The 21460-nt window shown below is 40.7% G+C and overlaps 1 protein-coding gene across 9 annotated transcripts in view; it reads right to left on the minus strand.

The window, feature by feature from the left end:
* Positions 1–21460, minus strand: part of TRIM2 (tripartite motif containing 2) — a 177856-nt gene that overhangs the window by 36172 nt on the left and 120224 nt on the right. For 5 of the 9 annotated variants that reach the window (XM_041738037.1, XM_041738038.1, XM_041738031.1 and 2 more), the window contains exons 2-6: positions 20138–20322; positions 16658–16895; positions 3062–3213; positions 1726–1906; positions 104–827 (exon numbers count right to left, since the gene is read on the minus strand). In XM_041738037.1, coding sequence (XP_041593971.1) covers positions 104–827; positions 1726–1906; positions 3062–3213; positions 16658–16895; positions 20138–20271 — 1429 coding nt within the window. In that variant the 5' untranslated portion in view covers positions 20272–20322. Of the gene's footprint in view, positions 1–103; positions 828–1725; positions 1907–3061; positions 3214–14431; positions 14574–16657; positions 16896–20137; positions 20323–21460 lie in introns of those variants that run through there. The other 4 variants (XM_041738033.1, XM_041738036.1, XM_041738039.1 and 1 more) reach the window with 3 other exon arrangements.

The raw sequence follows: 21460 nt of genomic DNA on the forward strand, positions 1-21460 counted from the left end.
CCGAGCTCCCAGCTCCCCCCAGCTCCCCGCCCTCCAGCCTCCCCGCCCCCCAGCTCCCCCCGCCCCCAGCCCCTCCCCGGCGGCGCGCGCCCCCCCTCCTTACCCACTCGGAAGATGAGGTCGTCCTCGATGGGGTTCTCTTTCCGCTTCCCGGTGCTGTACATGCTCGCGGGCCTCTTGACCGCCTTCTGCTTGACGTGGCCGCTGCCCGGGGACTTGACGCGCCGCTTCACGCCCTCGGCGGTGGGGGACACGTCGGCCGAGCGGATCACCTTCAGCTTGAACGGGCTGCCCCGGATGTGCTGGTCGTAGAGCCGCAGGGACAGCGTGAAGTCCCCTTCCTTCTGCACCGTGTACAGAAACTCGTAGGTGCCGTTCTTGTTGTCGAGGATCTCCCCGTCCGCCACGCTGCCGTCGGGCGTGCTCAGCTCGGCCGTGAGGTAGGCGTTGCCCGTCTTGCACAGCTCGCCGTCCTTGTCCTTGGTCGTTATGGTGACGGACATGGGCTGCCCGATGACGGTCTGCCGCAGCCCCTCGCCCGTGGCCACCGTCTCGGAGGCGACGGCGTTGGTGGTTAGGATCGTGCCGAGGTTGTGGATGGACTTCTTGAGGCCTTCGGTCTCCACGATGAAGTCCAGCTGGTCGTTCTCCCGCGGGTGCAGCGGGAAGTCCTGGTCCGCCAGCTCGTTGAGCTTCTCGCTCATCTGCTTCTTCACCAGCAGCACCTCCGTCTCCGTGCCGTGGTTGAGGGCCTGCGCCGTGAAGCTGCTGCAGCTCTTTATGCTCTCCTGGCCCTCGAGCAGCGTATCCAGCTGCGACTGAAGGACCTGCGGGGACGGGATGGGACGGGGCGGGACGCGGAGCGCGGTGAGCGCGGCGGCGGCGGCGGCGGCGGCGGGGCCCCAGCTCGCTCGGCCCCGCTGGACGGTGCGCGCAGGCGCACTGCGCTCCGCGGGCCGCGGCCGCCCGCCGCACCTGCCCAAGCCCGCCCGCCGCGCCCTCCGCCACGAGCCCGCTCCTAGTGCCTGACTCTGAACTGCATTCCCGGTACCTTCCCTTTCCCTTCCGCCTCGCCCACACTCTCCCACACACACAATTCCTGGGTCGTGTGTTTCTGATGGGGCGAACTGAAACGTCACCACCACCGGGAGCCTGGAAAACAAACTGCTATGCCCGGCATCTTAAGCATTCACTATGCAGCATCTCTCCACAAAGTCCCCACTTCCCCTGCTGCCACCTAAAGGGACAGAAAACCAGACAAATGAAAACTCTCCCTCCACATCCGAATACTAGAAGCTCTAGATCCCTTCCTTTGGTGATAGGACATGTGAAAAGCTGCAGCCAGGGTTCACTTTTAAGTTGACTAACAGGTTGGTGTGGAAGAGGGAGCAATTAAGAGACTATTAGACATTCTAGTTAAGGAAGGAAAAATGATCCAGCTTAACCCTAAATCCTGAAAGCATTACTTTATATTCAATCTTGCCCTGTGTCACATTATAAATTGGTACTTTCCGGTACAGAATCTTAGGCCTTTGCTTAAGAGGGGAAGGGAAAAAGAGCTGGCTGTGCCCTTAAAGGAAAACTACTGTTTACTATGCCACAGTGACACTTTAAGGACCCATCTGAATCCCTTTGCTCTTACGAGAACACAATAAGCTAATGCAGGGAAGTGCCCGGGGTATCCTGTCTCTTACAGGTTATCTAGAAGCACGGCTGGGATCTTACTTTATGTTTGAGGCCATAGTTGACTTCCAGTTCCATAAGCAGCACACTTTTGCGCACATTTAGAGTCTTCTGGAGCTCATCAAATGTAGAGTGGATGTCATCCACAATGCTGGCCTTTTGGTTGGTTAACTGATGAATGATTTCTGAGATGAACTGAAGAGCAGAATCGATTTCTGGGAGCCTGGAGAACAGTCATTAAAGATTATTTAACATCAACCCAGAAATAGTAAAACATCTATCTAAACACTATGTTTTGTCAAAAAACATTTTCTCTGCCTTTCATCATCTTTAAAAAGTAATGACTGAAGAAGAGAATGAGTAAGACATGACATAATTACTGCCTTTGAGAGGAGAGACTTTGAGGGTCCACGTCTACTTCATCTAATCAATCATCTGATTTTAATAACTGATGGTACAAAGCCTTGAGGCTCTCTGAACACCATGGCTTCTCCTTATTCTGAAGCAAGCCTTCTCAAACTTGACCCTATATTACAGGCCACATGCTTCTTTGTTACAGGGGACCATCCTGTGTGTTGTAGGCTGTTTGACCGCATCCTGTCCTCTGCCAGATGCCAACAGCACCCCACACACAGCTGTGACAACAAATTCTCCTCCAGGCATTGCCAAATGTCTCCTGGGGGTATACCTGCCCACAACTGAGAACCACTGTTCTAAGTATATAGTTGTATCTTTTCACCTAATCATATGAACTACTTATCCAAACCCAGAGTTTCCTGGGAATGTTTTGCAAGCTTCCAAGTTCCTTTAAATATTATAGAATAACCACACTTTTCTCACTACAACTATCAGTGATAAGATTTATTTTCAACTGCTTGTGTATTTCCTATTTGGTCTTTCTCATGTATGACACAGCTGCTCTATTCCCCCATCTCCATGCCAAAGAGAAAGCCTGGAAGCAGGGAAACATAAAGATAATTGAGCAATCACTGGTCAGTACCCTTTTGCTGGGCTCAAACAGAGATGAGCCAGTGACAGTCAACACAGTGGTCCTGTGTATGTCAAGAAGCGCAGCTAAGTAAAGCTCCTCAGAGAGCCTGGTTTCAGGGCACAAATTTCAGAGATCAGCGAGCATTCTCAAGTGTATTTTATTCATTTAATCATCCTGAGGTACTAAAAAGACGCCACCGCTCTTAACAGAAGGTAGTTGAGATGTTACCAAGAAGCAAGGGATGACCCTTACCACTCACTTGTTTATGACTACAGACCCCCAATCAAAGGAGAATTTACTCAGCGTGAACTTCTTATCCAACTGAGAGGAGATCCGGAGGCCAAGCGTGAGGCACAGCCGGTGGGGAGTCTAGGGCGGTGTGCGCACCTTTTGTTGACGGCGTCCAGCTGGACCTGGAGTGAGGCCTTGTGTTGTTCTACCACGTCCTTGAGGGGGACCGTGGGGTGTTCTGCATGCTCCCCCTCCGTGCACTCCCGGCACATGGCGGTCTCACAAGACTGGCAGTAAAAGTCCATCACCTGCAGGTAACACAAAAACAATCCCAGGTTCCATACCACTAATCGATGCTTCCTATGCACTAGGCCCTGGGTAGGCATTCTGTCCCTTAATTCTCGTGGCCTTCCCAGGATGGAGGCAGGATGTCCAGTGGCACAGAAGAAAAGGAAGGATAAACTGTTAGGCACCAGGTCTCCAACGGAGGTGGGTCAGACTCCAAAGCTGCTGCTGTCATCACAAAACCAGCTTTTCTGTGGCTCCTGCCCTAAAACAGAACAGGTTGGGGCTGTGATGCTTAAACTCTCCCATCTTAGGACAGTCTTCCACTCTATATAAATTATTGAGAACTCCAAAGTACTTCTATTTATGTGAATTGTATCTATAGGTATTTCTATTAAAAATTGAAACAAAAATGTCAAGTATTTACTAAGTTATTTAAAAGCAATAATAAGCCCATTAAATGTTAACATGAATAATACAGTTCACAAAAGAGAACGATATTTTGCAAAGCAAAAAATTTTGTGAAAAGAATGGCATTGTTTTCCATGTTGAAAATCTTCAGTGTCTAGCTTTATGGAAGAGAGCTGCATTCTCCTATCTGCTGCTGCATTCAATCTGTTATGATAGCACACATCATACTATCTCTGGAAAACTGCACTGTACACTTTTGAGGGAATGAGAGTGAAAAAGGCATATTGTGTCTTAACAGTATTATAAATATAGTTTTGATCTTGTGGACTGCCCTCTCCCTAAAGGGTCTTGGGACCCATGAGGGTTCCTGGACCACACTTCGAAAACTGATACTCCTTCTACAAGAGATAAGCTGTACTGAGCTATTTGTATCCTGCCCTCTACCACTTAGGTAACTTCACTGTGTCTCATGTTTCCCTCTGTCAAATAGAGGCAGTAATAGTAACCTATTTCATAGGGCTGGTAGGAGAATTCAAGAGGTTAATATGCATGAAGAACTCCGATGATGTTTGGTACTGGCATCATGGAGCAGCAAAAATGATGAGGTGATGGTGTCATCTGCTTACATGAAAATAAAGCCACCTTATTCTGATAATGATGAACTATCAGTAAAAATAGAACATAAAACCTGAAAGTCAGTTTCCCAGTGAAAGCTTTCGTTCCCCTATTCTCTCAGCTGAAAATAACTTCTTCTCATTTTGAATTCACAAAGTACTCCTTGGAGGGATCTTTTTTTTGAAGTATAACATACACAGAAAATGGCATAAATCTTACGAAAGATTTGTGGATTTTCACAAATTGAATGCTCCCACCAAATCACTTTTATTTATCCCCTATTTTATGAAATATTCATAAGATTTTCAGTTCCTGAACACAGGAACTATCTTTCCCAGAGCGTAGGAAATTGCACAAAATAAGTATTCAAAAACTGCTCAACAAATGAACCGTATGCTCTAAGAGTCTCATTTTAGAGTCAAAGGCACAAATAGATTAAAATTAAAAGGGGGGAAAAAGATATTCCATGCAAATAGTAATCAAAAGAGAATAGGATTGGGTTGCTTGGGTGGCTCAGTCGGTTAAGCCTCAGACTCTTGATTTCAGCTCAGGTCATGATCTCAGAGTTATGAGATGGAGCCCTGGATTGGTGAGCTCTGTGCCAGGTGTGGAGCCTGCTTAGGATTCTCTCTCTCTCCCTTTCCTTTTGCCCCTCCCTGCCCCCATCTTTTAAAAAATACAGAAAAAAAACCCCAGGAAGTAGAGAAAGAGAACTGGCTATTTTAATATCAGACAAAATAGACTTTAAGACAAAAGTTGTTACAACAGATAAAGAAGGACATTATATAATTATTAGATGATAAATTCATCAAGAAGATATAACAATCACAAACAAATATGTACCCAACAACAGAGCTCTAAAATAGATGAAGCAAAAACTGACAGAATTAAAGGGAGAAATGAACAGTTCAACAATAGCTGGAGATTTCAATACTCCACTTTCATTAGTGATAGAACACTTAGATGGAAGATCAATAAAGAAATAAAATTTTAAACACTATAAATCAACTAAGCCTAACAGACCTATATAGAACACTCTTCAATAACAAAATACACATTTTTTGTCAAGTACACATGGAACATTCTCCAGAAGAGACCATATATTGGGTCACAAAAGTCTGGATAAATTTAAAAAGTCATACAAGTATCTTCTCTGGCCACAAGAGAATTAAATTAAAAATCTGTAACAGAAGGAATCTGGAAAATTAAATGACTTACTCTTGAACAATGAGTTAAAGAAGAAATAACAAGGGAAATTAGAATATACTTTGAGATGAGTAAAAATGAAAACCCAATATACCAAAACTTATGAGAGCACTCAGTGCAGAATTTTAGCTGTAAATGCCTACTTTAAAAAGATCTCAAAAAAAAAAAAAAAAAAAAGATCTCAAATCAATAGTCTAAGTTTCAACCTTAAGGAACTAGAAAAAGAACAAATTAAAACCAAACCAAGAAGAAAATAATAAAGATGAAAGTGAAGATAAAATAGAAACACAGCAGAGAGAATCAATGAATCAAAAGCTGGTTATTTGTAAAAATCAGCAACATTGACAAACAGGATATTAGGGATAGCTGTATGCCAACGAACTGAGTAACAGACAAAATGAACAAATTCTTGGGCAGCCCTGGTGGCTCAGCGGTTTAGCAACCCCTTCAGCTTGGGGTGTAATCTTGGGAGACCTGGGATCAAGTCCCATGTCAGGCTCCCTGCAAGGAGCCTGCTTCTCCCTCTCCCTCTCTCTCTCTCTCTCTGTCTCTGTCTCTGTCTCTCTGTCATGAATAAATATTTTTTAAAAAATGAACAAATTCCTAGAAACACACAAACTACCAAAACTGATCCAAAGAAGAAACTGAAATTCTGAATAGACTTATAATAGGAAATTGAATCAGTATTCAAAAAACTTTCAACAAAGAAAAGCCCAGGGCCAGAAGGCTTCACAGATGAATTCTAACAAACATTTAAAAAATTAACAGCAATCCTTCCAATATACCCTATTTTCTATTCAAAAAATAGAAGAGGAAAAAAAATAGAAGAGGAGGAAACATATCCTAACTCAATCAATTAGGTCAGCAACCCCCAATACCAACGTCAAAGACCTAACAAAAAAGAAAAGTTCATATCCCTTATGAATATATAGATGCAAAAATCCTTAGCAAAATACTAGTAAACTGAATCAAGCTGCATATTAAAAGGATTATACAGTATGCCAAGTGGAGCTTCTCCCAGAACTGCAAAGGTGGTTCACATACAAAAATGAATATGTTTAATAGACCCCATTAATAGAATAATGGGAGGGGGAATCATTTGACACTATCCAACACCATTTCATGATAGAAACACTTATCAAACTAGAAATAGAAGATTCCTCAACTTCATTAGAGGTACCTACAAAAATCCTACAGCTAACATCATACCTAATGGTGACCCATTATAAGTGTAAGATAAAGTATAAGACAAGGATGTCCACTCTTGTCATTTCTATTCAGCAATGTACTAAAAGTTCTAGCCAGGGCATTTAGGCAAGAAAAAGCATTAAGATGCATACAATTTGGAAAGGAAGAAGTAAGAATTTCTCTATTCAGAGATGATACAATCTTTTATATAGAAAACCCTAAAGAATACACCCCCCCCCTCTCACACACAAAACTATTAACAAATGAATTCAGCAAACTTGTAGGACACCAGATCAACAAACAAAAATCAGTTGTATTTCTATATACTAGCAATGAGCAATCCAAAAATGAAATCAAGAAAACAATTCCATTTATACTAGCATGAAAAAGAACAGAAAATACTTAATAAATTTAACCAAGAAGGTATAAGACTTGTACACTGAAAGCCACAAAACACTGTTGAAATTATTAAGGAATACCTAAATAATGGAAATTAATGGAAAGATAGCCCATGCTCATGAATTGGAAGACTTAATATTGTTAAGATAGCAACATTCCTAAAATTGATATCAATTTTGATTCACTGAAATATCTATCAAAATCCAAACATCCTTTTTCACAAGAGCGAAAAAGCTGTTCCTAAAATTCAGATGGAATCACATGGGACACTGAATAGCCAGAACAATCTTGGGGGGAAAAAAAATGGGAAGATTCAGACTTCCCAATTTCAAAACCAAGCTAGAGTAATCAAAACGCTATGTTAATGGCATAACGATAGACATTCAGAACAATGGAATAGAATTGTGAGTCCAGAAATAAAACTATACATTTATGGTCAACTGATTCTTGACAAGGGTGCCAAGACCACACAATGAAGAAAAAAACTTTCTTTTTTGCAATAGTCTTTTCAACAAATGATGCAAAGACAACTGGATATCCATGTATAAAAGAATGAAGTAGAACTTTTACCTGGTTCTATATACAAAAATTATCTCAGAGTAGATTAATGGCCTAAACATAAAAATTAAAACTATAAAACGCCTAGAAAAAAATAGGAATAAATCTTTACAACCTTTGATTTAGCAATGGCTTCCTAGATATGAACCAACAGCACAAGCAACAACAACAAAAAATTGATAAATTGTACTTCTTCAAAATAAAATCTTATGCACCAAGGGCACTACCAAGATACACCATCAAGAAAGTGAAGAGAGGAGCACCTGGCTGGCTCAGTCAGTAGAGCATGTGACTGTCCGTCTTGGGCTTGTGAGTTTGAGCTCCATCTTAGGTGGAGAGATTGCTTATAAATAAAAGTTTTAAAAAAAGCAAAGTGAAAAGAATAGGAAAAAACATTTGTTAGCTATATATATGATAAGGATGAAGTATCCAGACCATATAAAGAATCCTTACAACTCAAGAACCCAATTCAAAAATTGACAAAGGACTTGAACTGACATTTCTCCAAAGAATATATACAAATGGCCAATTTGCATCCAGAAAATGCTCAACATTATTAGCCACTAAGGAAATCCAAATCAAAACCACAATGAGACACTGGGTGTTATACTATATGTTGGCAAACTGAATTTAAATAAAAACAAATAAATACATAAAAAATAAATAAATTACATAGAGTAGAAAAATAAATAAATAACAAATAAATAAATACCACAATGAAATACTCCACACCAATTAGGGAGGCTCGACTCAAAAAGTCAGTTAATAACACGTGTTAGTGAAAATGTGGAAAAATCAGAACTCTCATGCTTTGCTGGCGGGAATGTAAAATGCTGCAGTCACTGTGAAAACAGTTTGGTGGCTCCTCAAAAGTTAAGTACAGAATTATCATGTGACCCAGGAATTCTACTCCCAGGTATATACCTAAGAGAACTGAAAACATACATCGACACAAAAACTTGTACATGAATGTTCACAGCATCATTCAGAATAGCCCCCAAATGGGAACAATCCAAATATCCAACAATTGATGAATGGACAAATTGTGGTATATCCAGCTGATGGAATACTATTTATCTGTAAAAAAAAAAAAAAAAAAAAAAAAGCACAAAGTTCTACTATTTGCTGTAATATAGATGAATTTTGAAAACATGCTAAGTGATAGAAGCCAGACTCAAAGGGCACATAATTTGTGACTGATTTACATCAAATGTCTATAATGGATAAATCTGTAGAGGTGGAATCCAGGCTGGTAGGTTGCCAGGGATTAGGGTAATGGAGAATGGGGAGTGGCATGATGAGAAAGTTCTGGAAATAATGGTGCCTATTCGCACAATCCCTTGAATATACTCAAAACCACTGAAGTGTATACTTTACTTTTAAAATTATATATATATATATATATATATATATATAATATTAGAGAGATATATATATATATATATACATATTTAGAGAGGGAGAGAAAGCACGAGCAGGAGGGGGGGTAGGGATAGAGGGAGAGAGAATCTTAAGCAGGCTCACACCCAGTGTGGAGCCTGACATGGGGCTTGATCTCTTGACCCTGAGATCATGACTTGAGCCAAAATCAAGAGCCAGATGCCTAATAGACTGAGCCAACCAGGCGCCCCAAATTATATACTTTTAAATGGTTAAAATGTTTAATTTTATATTACATGAATTTTCTATTAATTAAAAAAAAATGTGTCTTTGAAGATAGCAGCATACCTGGGTAATTGTCCTTGGTTTGGTCTCCTAAGTGTTTCTAGGAAACGAAGGCCCTAAAATCATTCTGAAGTATGAACAACGAGTCATTCTCAAATGCTTGTGCTCGGGTTCTGGCAGCTTTGACTCAAGCTGAGAGTTAATTGTGTGAAGTGTGAGACTTGGCTGAGCTCATCCATCTTAAGTGAGATGATGTTGGTGCTCCCAGGGGCAGATGGGCCAGAGGCCAGGACTAGCTTATTTTTGTTGACAGGTAGTCACCATTCCCGAAGATGACAAGGCAAGAGAAGGCAAGACACATGCATTACTAACATGTGGAAAGGGTGGTCAGGGCCTTGTAGCTGCCCTGAGGCTTGCGGAAGTGGTGACTAGTGGTGGGGCATTCTAATGAGGATCTCCCCTTTGCACCTCCTAACACCCTCATTAGTAAGGTGCCCAAGCCAGCCACAACAGGGTTCAATGATCATTTGTGTTCCTGGGCCCGCAAGGCATGAGCTCAAATGTCTGCTTTACGTGCACAGAACCTCTTAAATCACTGACCATTATTCCCATTTTTCTTTGTATTTGGACAATGCAGCCATGGCAGTTTAATTAGAAGACAGATAGTGTCACAGCACTTAAAATAAATGACAGGCTTTCATCCACATGTGCTAATCACCACCAGGCAGTTTATGAGGACAACATCCTGCTTTATTGTTAATTACCTGATTTTATTAACCTTCAGATGCTTGAATTGTTTTTAAAGATTTACCCATGGCAATTAACTGCAGCAATTTATCTGCAATATTGCATGTATTTGACTTGAATATGCAATGAGGACCCCTGTTTCAAAGCAGTAGCAGTGAACTCCTACAACCTATGATGAAACAATAGAATGATTCAAGTCACACGCTGTTAATTTCCAAGGCCTCTTGCTGGTTTATAAATTTTATGATTCCAAAGAATCATAATGACCGCACAGAGAGAATGCACTTGAAACATGCTTTAAGTAGCGTCATCTACTTCAAGGAGGTTCAAACTCTAGATAGATCTAATTTTTAGTGGATTTGATATGTTGCATTTGGTAGAGAGACAAGGCAGAGTTTTAATGTAAAGGATTCTTTAACTTTGCTCAAATCAGCATCTCCAAGAGAGATTCTGCTTGGCAGTTTGTGGCATCCAAGGGTCTCTATTGCTGAGGTGTATTTAGGAAATACATCTTTAGGAATTGTTTGTCCCTCAGGCGGCACAGAATATCCTACTCCTTTCTAATACTGCATATACAGGTGGTCTTATTAATTAAAAACAAAAGTCTATATAAACACACAAGCATAGTCACATATTGGCATAAATGTTACTTGTAACCACTACATCAGTTTTAATGGCTACCCAATAATCAGTTATATGAACTTAACCATAACATAACCATTTCCCTAATATCACACATTCAGATTATTTCCAATTTTACTATAACACAAAATTTTCAATTAACATTCTTCTATCTTCATTCTCTTCTCCAGCTATCTCCTTAGAAATATTTCTATTAGTGGAATGACTGAATTAAAGGATGGGAAGTTGTATAAAACACTCATTACAGTTTGACAAATTGACATAAACTTTCTGAAGAGCAATTTACCCTCCCGCCCACAGCATACGAAAATGTCTCCCCATATCCCCATCAGCACTGCCTATTATCTTTAAAAACCTGTAGCTAATTTGAAAAGGTTTGATTATTTGTAAAGCTTGACATTTTTTCTCAGACTATAATTAGCCATTTTGTATCCTCTGAATTTTCTGAGTTCTTTGCCTATTTTCCTTTGTGATTTTCCTAATTTTCGTTAATTCTTAATTCTTACATAGTAAGAAATTGTATATATTTATAAGATTTTACTTATTTATTCATGAGAGACAGAGAGAGAGGCAGAGACATAGGCAGAGGGAGCAGGAGGCTGATGCAAGGACTCGATCCCAGGACCCCAGGATCATGACCTGAGCCGAAGACAGACACTCAACCACTGAGCCACCCTTGCATTCCACTGGGTTATTTTAATTAAGAATTTTACAGTTATTTTTGGGGTGCTTGGGTGGCTCAGTTGGTTAACCATCTGCCTTCAGCTCAGGTCATGATCTCTCAAGGTCCTAGGACTGAGCCCTGCATCAGGCTCCCTGCTCAGCAGGGAGTCTGCTTCTCCTTCTCCCTCTTCCCCTACCCCCTGCTCATGTTCTATCTCTCTCTCTCAAATAAATACAATCTTTTTTTTTAAGATTTTATTTATTCATTCATGAGAGACACAGAGAGAGAGAAGCAGAGACATAGGCAGAGGGAGAAGCAGGCTCCATATGCAGGGAGCCCGATGTGGGACTCGATCCCGGATCCTGGGATCACGCCCTGAGCCAAAGGCAGATGCTCAACTGCTGAGCCACCCAGGTGCCCCCATTCTTTTTTTAAAAAAGAATTTTACAGTTACTTTCATAAACTGATTAATAGTTTTCTTCTTCTGTCTTCACTAAATTTTGATATTAGGGTTATAAGTGTATTTTGAGTGAATTGGGGAGCTTTCTGTCTTTTTTTTTCTTTTTTACTTATTTATTCATGAGACACAGAGAGAGGCAGAGGCAGAGGGAGAAGCAGGCTCCCTGCAGGGAGGGAGCCCCATGCAGGACTCAATCCCAGGACCCCAGGATCAGGCCCTGAGCCAAAGGCAGAGGCTCAACCACTGAGCCACCCAGGCATCCCTCTATCTTTCTTATAATGCAGAATATACATTCTATGGATCATACTTGTTTTACACAGGTTTGGAGGAATTCAGTTTCAAATTAAGTTTTGTCAGTTTCCTTCAAAATTCTCAATCTATTCAGGTTTTCTTGATCACTTTCAATTTCCTAGATAATCATCTACTTCATTCAGACTTTCAGTATATTAACCTTTAGCACATATCATTAATTTACTCATTTTAAAATATTCCTTTTAGGGGTACCTGGTGGCTCAGTTGGTTAAGTGTGTGACTATTGTTTCACCTTGAGTCATGATCCCGGGGTCCTGGGATCGAGTCCCACATTGGGTTCCATGCTTAGCAGGGAATCTGCTTCTCCCTCTCTCCTGCTCCTCCCCTTGCTCACATTCTCTCACTCTCTCTCAAATAACTAAATAAATCTCAAAAAAATTCCTTTTACCCGTACTGGTATTTCTTTATTAGTCCTAATTTGATGTATTTACATTTCCCTTTTGTTTTATCAGATGTCAGATTATTTCATTAATTAAAAAAAATCAGCTTCTTAGATTTATTAACTCAATTGTTTTATTATTTTCAAACTAAGTTTAGCTTTATTATTTTTTTTGCTCTTAGGTTTCATATATTTACTTTGTTGTTTTCCCTAACATTTTGAACTCTTTTCTAAATAAAGGAAAATAAACCTCTAAAATTTCCTGAGTACAGATTTGACTTCATCCTATACGTTTAATAAAGTTTTCATTTTCAGTGTGTTGTAAATAGTTTAATTTTGCAATTTTTTGATTAAGTAATTATGAGTTCTTAATAAAGATCTGGGATTTTTCTACAATGTATGTTACTAATGCAATTTTAGTGCCTTGTGGTACAGGAACTCCACCTCCACAATGGGAAAAAATAGTGATGGTTTTGTGACCTAGTGTATGACCAATTTTAATTGCTCAAATTCTCATAATCCTCATAGCTTAGTAGAAAAGCTTTAAGCATCTTGCCTTTTTATTTGTGGGAGGCAGATTCTCAAGTGAAAGTGTACTCTCTTCTCTGAAATTCATCCTCTCTTCTCCAGATCCTTTGATGTCATTCTCCTACCCCTTGCATCTCTTATTTGGACAACTCAATAAACTCAAAATTGTTGTTGCAACCTTCCATCTCTGCTACTCTATAGGGCCAGGGAAATTCTCATCTCCTACTTAAAAAATTTTCATGTTTCCCTACTGCATATGGAATTTAGGTCAAATACTTTCTCAATGATATTCACAGCTTTCACAATCTCTCCCTATTTACCTTTCCAGGCTCCTCCCAGTATTCTTCAGCTCAGCTGTGCTCCCACCCTCAGCACCCATCTCTGTGCTCTCACTACATTGAGATAACAAGCTGTTTACTGAATTCATGACACTCTTACCTGTAATTATTGATGTAATCTTTATATTTGTCAATATTTCTCATTCTATGAGACTGCTTTCCATATTCTAAATTTAGACTAGTGACTACAGGAGATCTCTTAATATCCCTAAAACTTTACTCCTTTATCAAATCAGATTTCCAGAGAGCTCCATGCCTGGACTAACTTCAAGACAACTCTTGAAGCTGAGCACCTGGGTGGCTCAGTAGTTGAGGGTCTGCCTCCAGCTTAGGTCATGGTCTCAGGGTCTTGGGATGGAGTCCCACATCGAGCTCCCCACAGGGAGCCTGCTTCTCCCTCTGCCTGTGTCTCTGCCTCTCGCTGTGTGTCTCTCATGAATAAATAAATAAAATCTTAAAAAAAAAAAGAGAGAGAGAGAGAGAATTCTTGTACCTGGTAGAAACATCCTCCCAGACTAGTATTTAGAATGTGAGCTCTAGGGACCCTGGCTGGCTAAGCAGTTGGGTGCCTGCCTTCAGCTCAGGTCATGATTCTGGGATCCAGGATCGAGTCCCACATCAGGCTCCCTGTGAGGAGCCTGCTTCTCCCTCTGTCTATGTCTCTGCCTCTCTCTCTCTCTCTCAGTCTGTATCTCTCATGAATAAGTAAATCTTTAAAAAAAAATAGAATGTGAGCTCTAGGAGGAGACAGCCTCAGCAAGAGCCAATGTGAGAGATGGTCACAAGAAGAACACTCAAACTAACTGAAGGCACCTTTTAAAGTTCCTTCCACTAAACTTACATGGTCATTCTCCTTTGGAGTACAGTGCCTATAAAGCCATGGTTATTGACAGCCTGATGTGCTTTCAATTAAATAATTAAGGATATGTAATCCACAATGTTTCTCTTATTTTGGCTACTCAAAAGCTCAAGGTTTTATGCTTCCTGGTCTAGCTTTTATGATGTGTCAACCAGCTTTGGGACTTAAACTGTTCAAACCTCAGTTTCTTCATCTATAAAATGAAAGTAACTAAAAACAAATAGACAAGTATATAAATAAATAAATAAAATGAAGGTGATTAATACCTACTTTGCCAAGTGGTGTGTACAAAGTCAAGCATGGTGTCTGGCAGGTTCATTCAACATATATATACTGACTGACTTCTAAGAGACTGCATTCACAAATGGACAAGGCCAGGTCACATATAAAAAACAGAACTCTGACCCACAACCTGTCAGAAAAGGAAAGCATATCTTTTATCTATAATAAACAAGCCAGGAAGCCAGCTTACTACTTCCTACTTGTAGGAAGCCAGACTACTATCCCTCACTAATCCAAAAAGCAAAACAATAACATCTATAACAATTGGCCCCAAATGGCTAGGAACTAATTACTGATTGCTTCTCTAATTTTTGTCCCCACTTCCACTTAATATCAACTGGAGAAAACCAAATACATACTCCTAACCAATCACATAGGATGTTCCACTTCCAATTAGCCCACCCCCAGCTTCCCCATGTCAACATGGGAAGGGATTAGGGATCAGAGCATCCCTAAAACCTTCCCTGTGTCTGCTGTGGAGCTTTCCCACTCCTCTGCCTGCCCTTGAGTCTCTGCCAAAACATAAGTGATATGGTGGCTGATTCCTTGTTATAGCAAGCTTAGAATAAATAGTCTCTGTTGATGTTTACATTGCTATGCAGGAGATACTGTGCTTAGTGCTAGGAATATAATGGTGAACATGGTCCCTGCCCTTCTGGAGTTCACTTTCTAAAAAAATAAAGCCAGAAGGTCAATTGGTCAACAAATTCACAGATGAAGGCAAGCAGAGCACAGTGAATGCCATGAAGGAAGTCAAGAAAGTGACGTAAAGGCTAGTAACTGGGTGTCAGACAGAGGTGGTTTGCCTTGGATAGGCAGTTAGAGAAGACTACTCTGTGTAAAAGAAATCTGAGCTGAAACAGGAAGGATGAGAGTGAGCTAGTCACAGAGAGAGGGAACACGGAACATTCAAAGCAGAAGGCATAGAGAACAGTCAAGCCCCAAGGTGGAAAACCACTTGCCAAGTTCTAGGCCATGAGGCTGCAGTGTAGTGGGCAGAGAGAGTGGTATGAAATGAAGCAAATAAGTAATAGTTATGGCTAATAATTATTGCTTTGCTCTAAAAATAATAATTGATATCTTGCTTATTATACCTGGGTCTTATATTGTAAGCAGTTTCTAACACTTGTGAAGTAGCCATCATTAAGAAAAAAAATGAATAAAGTCATTGATAAGAAATAATTTGAATAGCTAACATTTATCAAGAGATTACTATAATGCTTTATATGACTTAAACATTTAATTCTCCAAGTAATACCATGTAGTAAATACTGTTATTACTTCTTTTTTGCAGAGTAGGATGTGAGACACAGAGTTTAATAAACTTGCCAGAGCTGACCCAGAGAGTAAGTTGAAGAGGATTTGAATCAGGCAGTCAGAATCCAAAGCCAGTGCTCTTATGCAACACTGCCTCTTCAGGGGACACAGCTATTATGAATCAGTGAATTGATGGCACACACAGATCCTCCTAAGTTTATAACAGTTATTATGCTTACCAGTAGCAGGAAATATGTTTGAAATTCATAATCTATAATCTATTATCAGGGATTCACACATCTTAAAATTCTATTTATTATGAAGGATTGGGGCCTAATGGAGCACAAAAAAACTTTCCCTCATAAGAAAAATAAAAAACTCTAATTAACATCTTAATAATCATTCTCAATTTGCAGAATTTATCTATTATTGAATCATTATCCATAATTTACTCTACAGATGTTTATGTGGGTCAAAGAATACCTACTTTGCAAACAGTCATGGATTTGCTCTCCCGGGGAAACTAATAATATGTGCTATTAGACTCAATGAAGATTTATTTTATTATTTAAATGATTTTTTTTAAAGATTTTATTTATTTATTCATGACACATGCACACACACACAGAGAGAGAGAGAGAGAGAGAGAGAGAGAGGCAGAGACACAGGCAAAGGCTCCATGCAAGGAGCCTAATGTGGAACTCGATCCTGGGACTCCAGGATCATGCCCTGAGCTGAAGGCGGTGCTAAACCACTGAGCCACCCAGGGATCCCTTATTTAAATGATTTTGATCAGAGCAAGTAAGCAGGAAAAATAGTCTGAGTGCTGTTAAAAATATCTTTTAATTACTCATTTTCCAGGTGGAGTTGTTTCAGTGTATAACCTCTGATTGCCCGAAGCCTCCCCAAATCAAAGCAGCCGGGGTGCCAGGCTGAGTCTGCAATCCACTCACGTACATTCCCATCGTGGTTTGGGCAGGAGAGAGGCTTGCCCGCAGCCACAGCGGTGACTGTCTCCAGGATGGAGGACTCCTCAACGTTGCTGCCGGGAGTTCTCTGCAGCACGTCCATCAGGTTCGTGATGAAGAAGTTGTTCTGGAGTGCGGCCACCCCCTTCTCGGGCAGGATGGAGGTCTGGCGGCACACTGGGCAGGAGAGGGTTAGACTGTGGGCCGGAATGTAGTTCTGCAGGCACCTGTTGCGGAAGCAGAAGCAGGTGGGCTGTCAACACAGCAGGCTCCCGAGCAAGGGCACGACCACCTCTTTCTACAGGTACCACACATGTCCTCTGCATCCACATGGGCTACTTTGTAGAAACTCCCTCTGTCGTCTCCTTTTCTAGGAAAATAAGATTTCAGCAACCAAGAGGTAAGGTGTGCTCACACTGGCCCTGTCAACTGCTCAGGCAAATGATTATGCTCAAGGAAAAGAACACCGTCGTTGACTTTGGTAGTGTTCCGTGGAGCCTGCCATGCTTGAGCAGCATTGGCCTCTCCAGGGAGCTTGGAAGAAGTGCAGAATCTTAGATCCTACTCTTGGCCTGCTGAATCAGGTCCCCAGGTGACTTAGATGCACATGAAAGATGGTGAAGCATTGGTCTAGGACAACCAGTGTCATGTTCACAGATTTGTGGACTTTTTAAATGGGAAGAAACAGGTCAAAGTTTTCTGTTAGTGCTGAAATGCTTTTTGCATACAAAAGCATAAGCAGATCTCAGATATTAGAAGCACATCCCAGTGAAAATGTTGTATTTGTGGCAGGACTAGAACACCCAGAGTCACATCAACATGATCTCGCTCTCCTCAACAGTTAATTAATTAAATTAGCAAAATGCATTGCTAATAATGACTTACATATATCCTGTTCGCTGGATTCAAAGTAGTTGCAATAACCCTATGAAGTAGGTACTTCTAGACACATGAAGGAACACAGGCAGAGAAAAGCGAAGTCGCTTGTTTCCAGAACTTGAGCGGTCAAGGGCAGAACAGAACTTCGAACCCAGCTAACAGGGCATCAGAACCTACACTCTACTTAATTACACTACGTAATGTTTCCCTGTTGCTCCGCCAAGCAGATTTCGAAAACCTCAGATCCAGCCTCACTCCCCACACTATGTACATAAGGAAAATGACATCAAGGAGGTTAATTGACTTTCCTGTGTCACAGAAATAGCTAGCGCTGAATCAATACCGGAAACGAAACAGCTTTTGCTAAGGTCACTGAGGGCATCTAAATCCAGATAATAGACATTTTTCACTCCTATCCTTCTTGGCAGCACTCATCAAACCACTGCACCCCCCCCCCCCCCCAATCCTTCCTCCCTTGTCTATGACAGCACACTCACTTGGTTCTTTTGTCTGTTCTATCTTTTCTACTGGGCCAGTACAGGGGCTGTTAGCACCTTTCTCTCCCAGGGACATCATACCCACATGCATGGTCATAAGCACAACACTCCTACACTTCTATTTCTTCCACAGATGTTTCCTCTGAGCTTCTGGCCACTACACCAACAGCTCTCTTGGCATCTCCTCTTAGATGTCTCACAGGTCCTAAAACTCAACATGTCCAAAACCAAAGCTATGTTCTTCCCTCAAACTCGGTTCTCTTCCCATCTCAATGAACAGAACCTCCATCCATACATCTAGGCAAAGTAGATACTGGGAGCCATGTCAAAAACAGTAATTTCTTTACTGTCCTTCATTTTCCATATGCAACCCATCACTGAAGGCTGGAGATTCCTAAATACCTTCTAACGTTTCCAATTCTTACCATCTGATTTATACCATCCTTTCTCGGGTTTCTGTAGTAGTTCTATACACTGTCACCCACCATCAAATCCTCTAACTTTTCTCCATTTTGCAACCAGAGTGACCTAATCAATACTCATTCCATGCATCCCATAGAGACTTGCTGAAAAATCTCCACCACTGGCCATTAGACGGAGGAACAGAAGCGGATGGGGCTAGACCCAACCGAGAGAGGGCTGGGAGCAGACACAGAACAACCCAAAAGTGTTGCTTCTTACTTGTCAGAACAAGTAAATGGGAGCCAAACGACTGCCTGTCTGAGCAATGAACACGGGGAGATAGGCAGCTCTGCAAGATCAGACTGAGTGGCTCTCAGTGTTGTATATAAAGAGGCTAATTACTATAAATCAGGTAATGATGTTACCAGGTGAGCTCAGGGACAGAGGGACACTTAGCTGGTATTCATGTGTTAGCTACACCCATTAGATGAGGTGGGAAAAAAATCACTCTCCATTTAGTCTTTTTGGAATACGAATTACGAAGTACTTATATTAAAGTATATAGTGAATAAAGTAAAAAGTGCTAGTGCCCTATATACCACCCCTAAAACAAAGGAAACCCTGTACACACACACACACCAAAATAGCCCCTTAAAAAGCAAACAAATAAAACGCTACAATGACCAGTAACAAATCCACCTTCTCACTCTATCATCACCAAGATGTGGTTATTCTGTTGCAATAGAGATCTTTCAAAGTAAATCAACTTTAACAAATGTATATTAAATTGATGGCACATGTAATTAGCATTGATTTGAAGCCATTTAAAATAATAATTTCCTATTCTATAACAAGAATTAAAGCATTAAAAAAGAATTAAAGGATTTTAATTATGTATATTTAATAATAGAAAATGTATTTAACAAGATGCTATAAAACACAATCACCATATTTATTTTTAAGAAAAAAATATGACCTTATCAGGGAAATATTTAAATTAGACCACAGATAAACACATTACTTACTAATAAACTTTATATGGTTAATTGCTTGTGTGCTAAGTTAAATAAGGTAAAGATGTATTCTGATAACTGATTAACTTAATGGAAAAAACTATTCAAGAAGGATAAAGAAATGTGTTTTCACACATAGTGAATTGCATATTCAGGTAATTTATAATTATTTCACATGTGTAGTTTTTTTCTTCATTTGAAACATCCTACATTCAAATGTACCATTAGTACATGTCTTCTGAAGTATCTTTGAGAGGAAGCTCTTGCTTTTAATTAACTCTCAATATGCAGGTATTTTACCTGATATGTTATATGGGAGGAAATAAAAGATTTTCAATTGGCTCTCACCAAAGATCCTCTACAAGGGAACTGTGGTTGAAAAAATCGTTTGATGAACAAAGGGAAAATTTACAACTTTTAAATCTTAAAATATTTAATGCTCCCAATGTCCTGTGGAAACGAATCGGTAGCTACTGGATTGCTTTCTCCCACTCATATAATTATTTAAAATAGAGTAGATCACTGGCAACTCATGATTATATTTCTAGATGTCTATCACAAGCACAAAAGATTTACTGTCTCCCACAGGTAACAGAATTCTGGAAAGAACCCCTCGGAAGGCTGTAAGAGAGCAAGCAGTCTGTGACCCTCTCTCCTCTGACCACAAAGAAGGCTTACCTCTCGCAGAAAGTGTGCAGACAGGGGAGAACCTTGGGATTCTTGTACCGTTCCAGGCATATACTGCAAATCAGAAACTGCTTGTCAATCTGGCGCACCACAGGACTTGGGATGTTGGTGGCTTCACTGGCCATCCTAGACCACTGACATGGGAGGCCGACTGTCTTGGATCCTGCACGCTGCTGCTGTTAGACAGGAAGAAATACATAGTAACTTCTAAGTGCAAATCAATCCTTGGTCCTTCACTACAGGCCTTGTGTTAGGAATCCAGGTAGAAAGTCCAGGCTGTGACCTCAACAGGACCATAACCAGCCCTCAATGCTGGCGAGGGAATGTGGTGAGATGGCTGTTTGTTTTGGAAATCAATAAAATGATCACATGTTCACCATACAAACAAAACAAATTAGAAGTGTGCTGTATAAAAAAGCATGTTTGCTGGCTCTCAAAGCAGTGGCAGCTGAGGACATAAATACGGATACAGGGACGCCGGGATGCCTCAGCGGGTTGAGCGTCTGCCTTCAGCTCAGGGCGTGATCCCGGGCTCCTGGGATCGAGTCCCACATCGGGCCCCCTGCATGAAGCCTGCTTCTCCCTCTGACTGTGTCTCTGTGTCTCTCATGAATAAATAAAATCTTTAAAAAATAAATTAAAAAAAAATTTTTAATTAAAAATAAAAAATAAATATTGATACAGCTCTGCCTGTTTATTCCTTCATTCATGACTATACCTGTCTAGATATCTACATTCTTATTAAAATATAGTTTCTATTAAAGAGAATACTCTAAGATAAAATGTTTTCCCATCTATTGCACTTGAAGGGGAGCAAAATGTCACTCCAAAATATACCACCTTGATTTAAGGATTATTTTGAGCTGAAGGGTATTGAGAGTCAGCAGACATGGTAGAGACAAGGTGGGTGGCCGGAAGGGTTGGGGGGAGGTGCGGGAGGTGCAGGCACTCCGCCCTCTCCTATCTGTCTAAAAGCAGGGCATAGATTTCTCATTTGTAAAGGAAATTTTCATTTGTAAAGGTGTCCCACTCTCCTATACCAACAAGAGGAGACTCTTAACCATCACCAGAGACTGCACAGGAGAAGAATCTGCATAACAAACCTTACTAAACAACTCTTATGTATTATACATTTCCTGGTCACTTTCCCACAATTTACTGCCTCTAAACCTCCTTTTCCTTTGTCTAGCCACTTCTCCACAATTTGTCATCCTCTGTTAAAATAGTACATAAGCTCCCAGGCCTAACTGCCTCTTTGGATTTTCACTTCTTTTCTGTGAAGTCCCATGCATGTAAAATTAAAAACATTACGTT

This window comes from Vulpes lagopus, chromosome 23 (genome assembly GCF_018345385.1).
Source record: "Vulpes lagopus strain Blue_001 chromosome 23, ASM1834538v1, whole genome shotgun sequence".
Classification (NCBI taxonomy): domain Eukaryota; kingdom Metazoa; phylum Chordata; class Mammalia; order Carnivora; family Canidae; genus Vulpes; species Vulpes lagopus.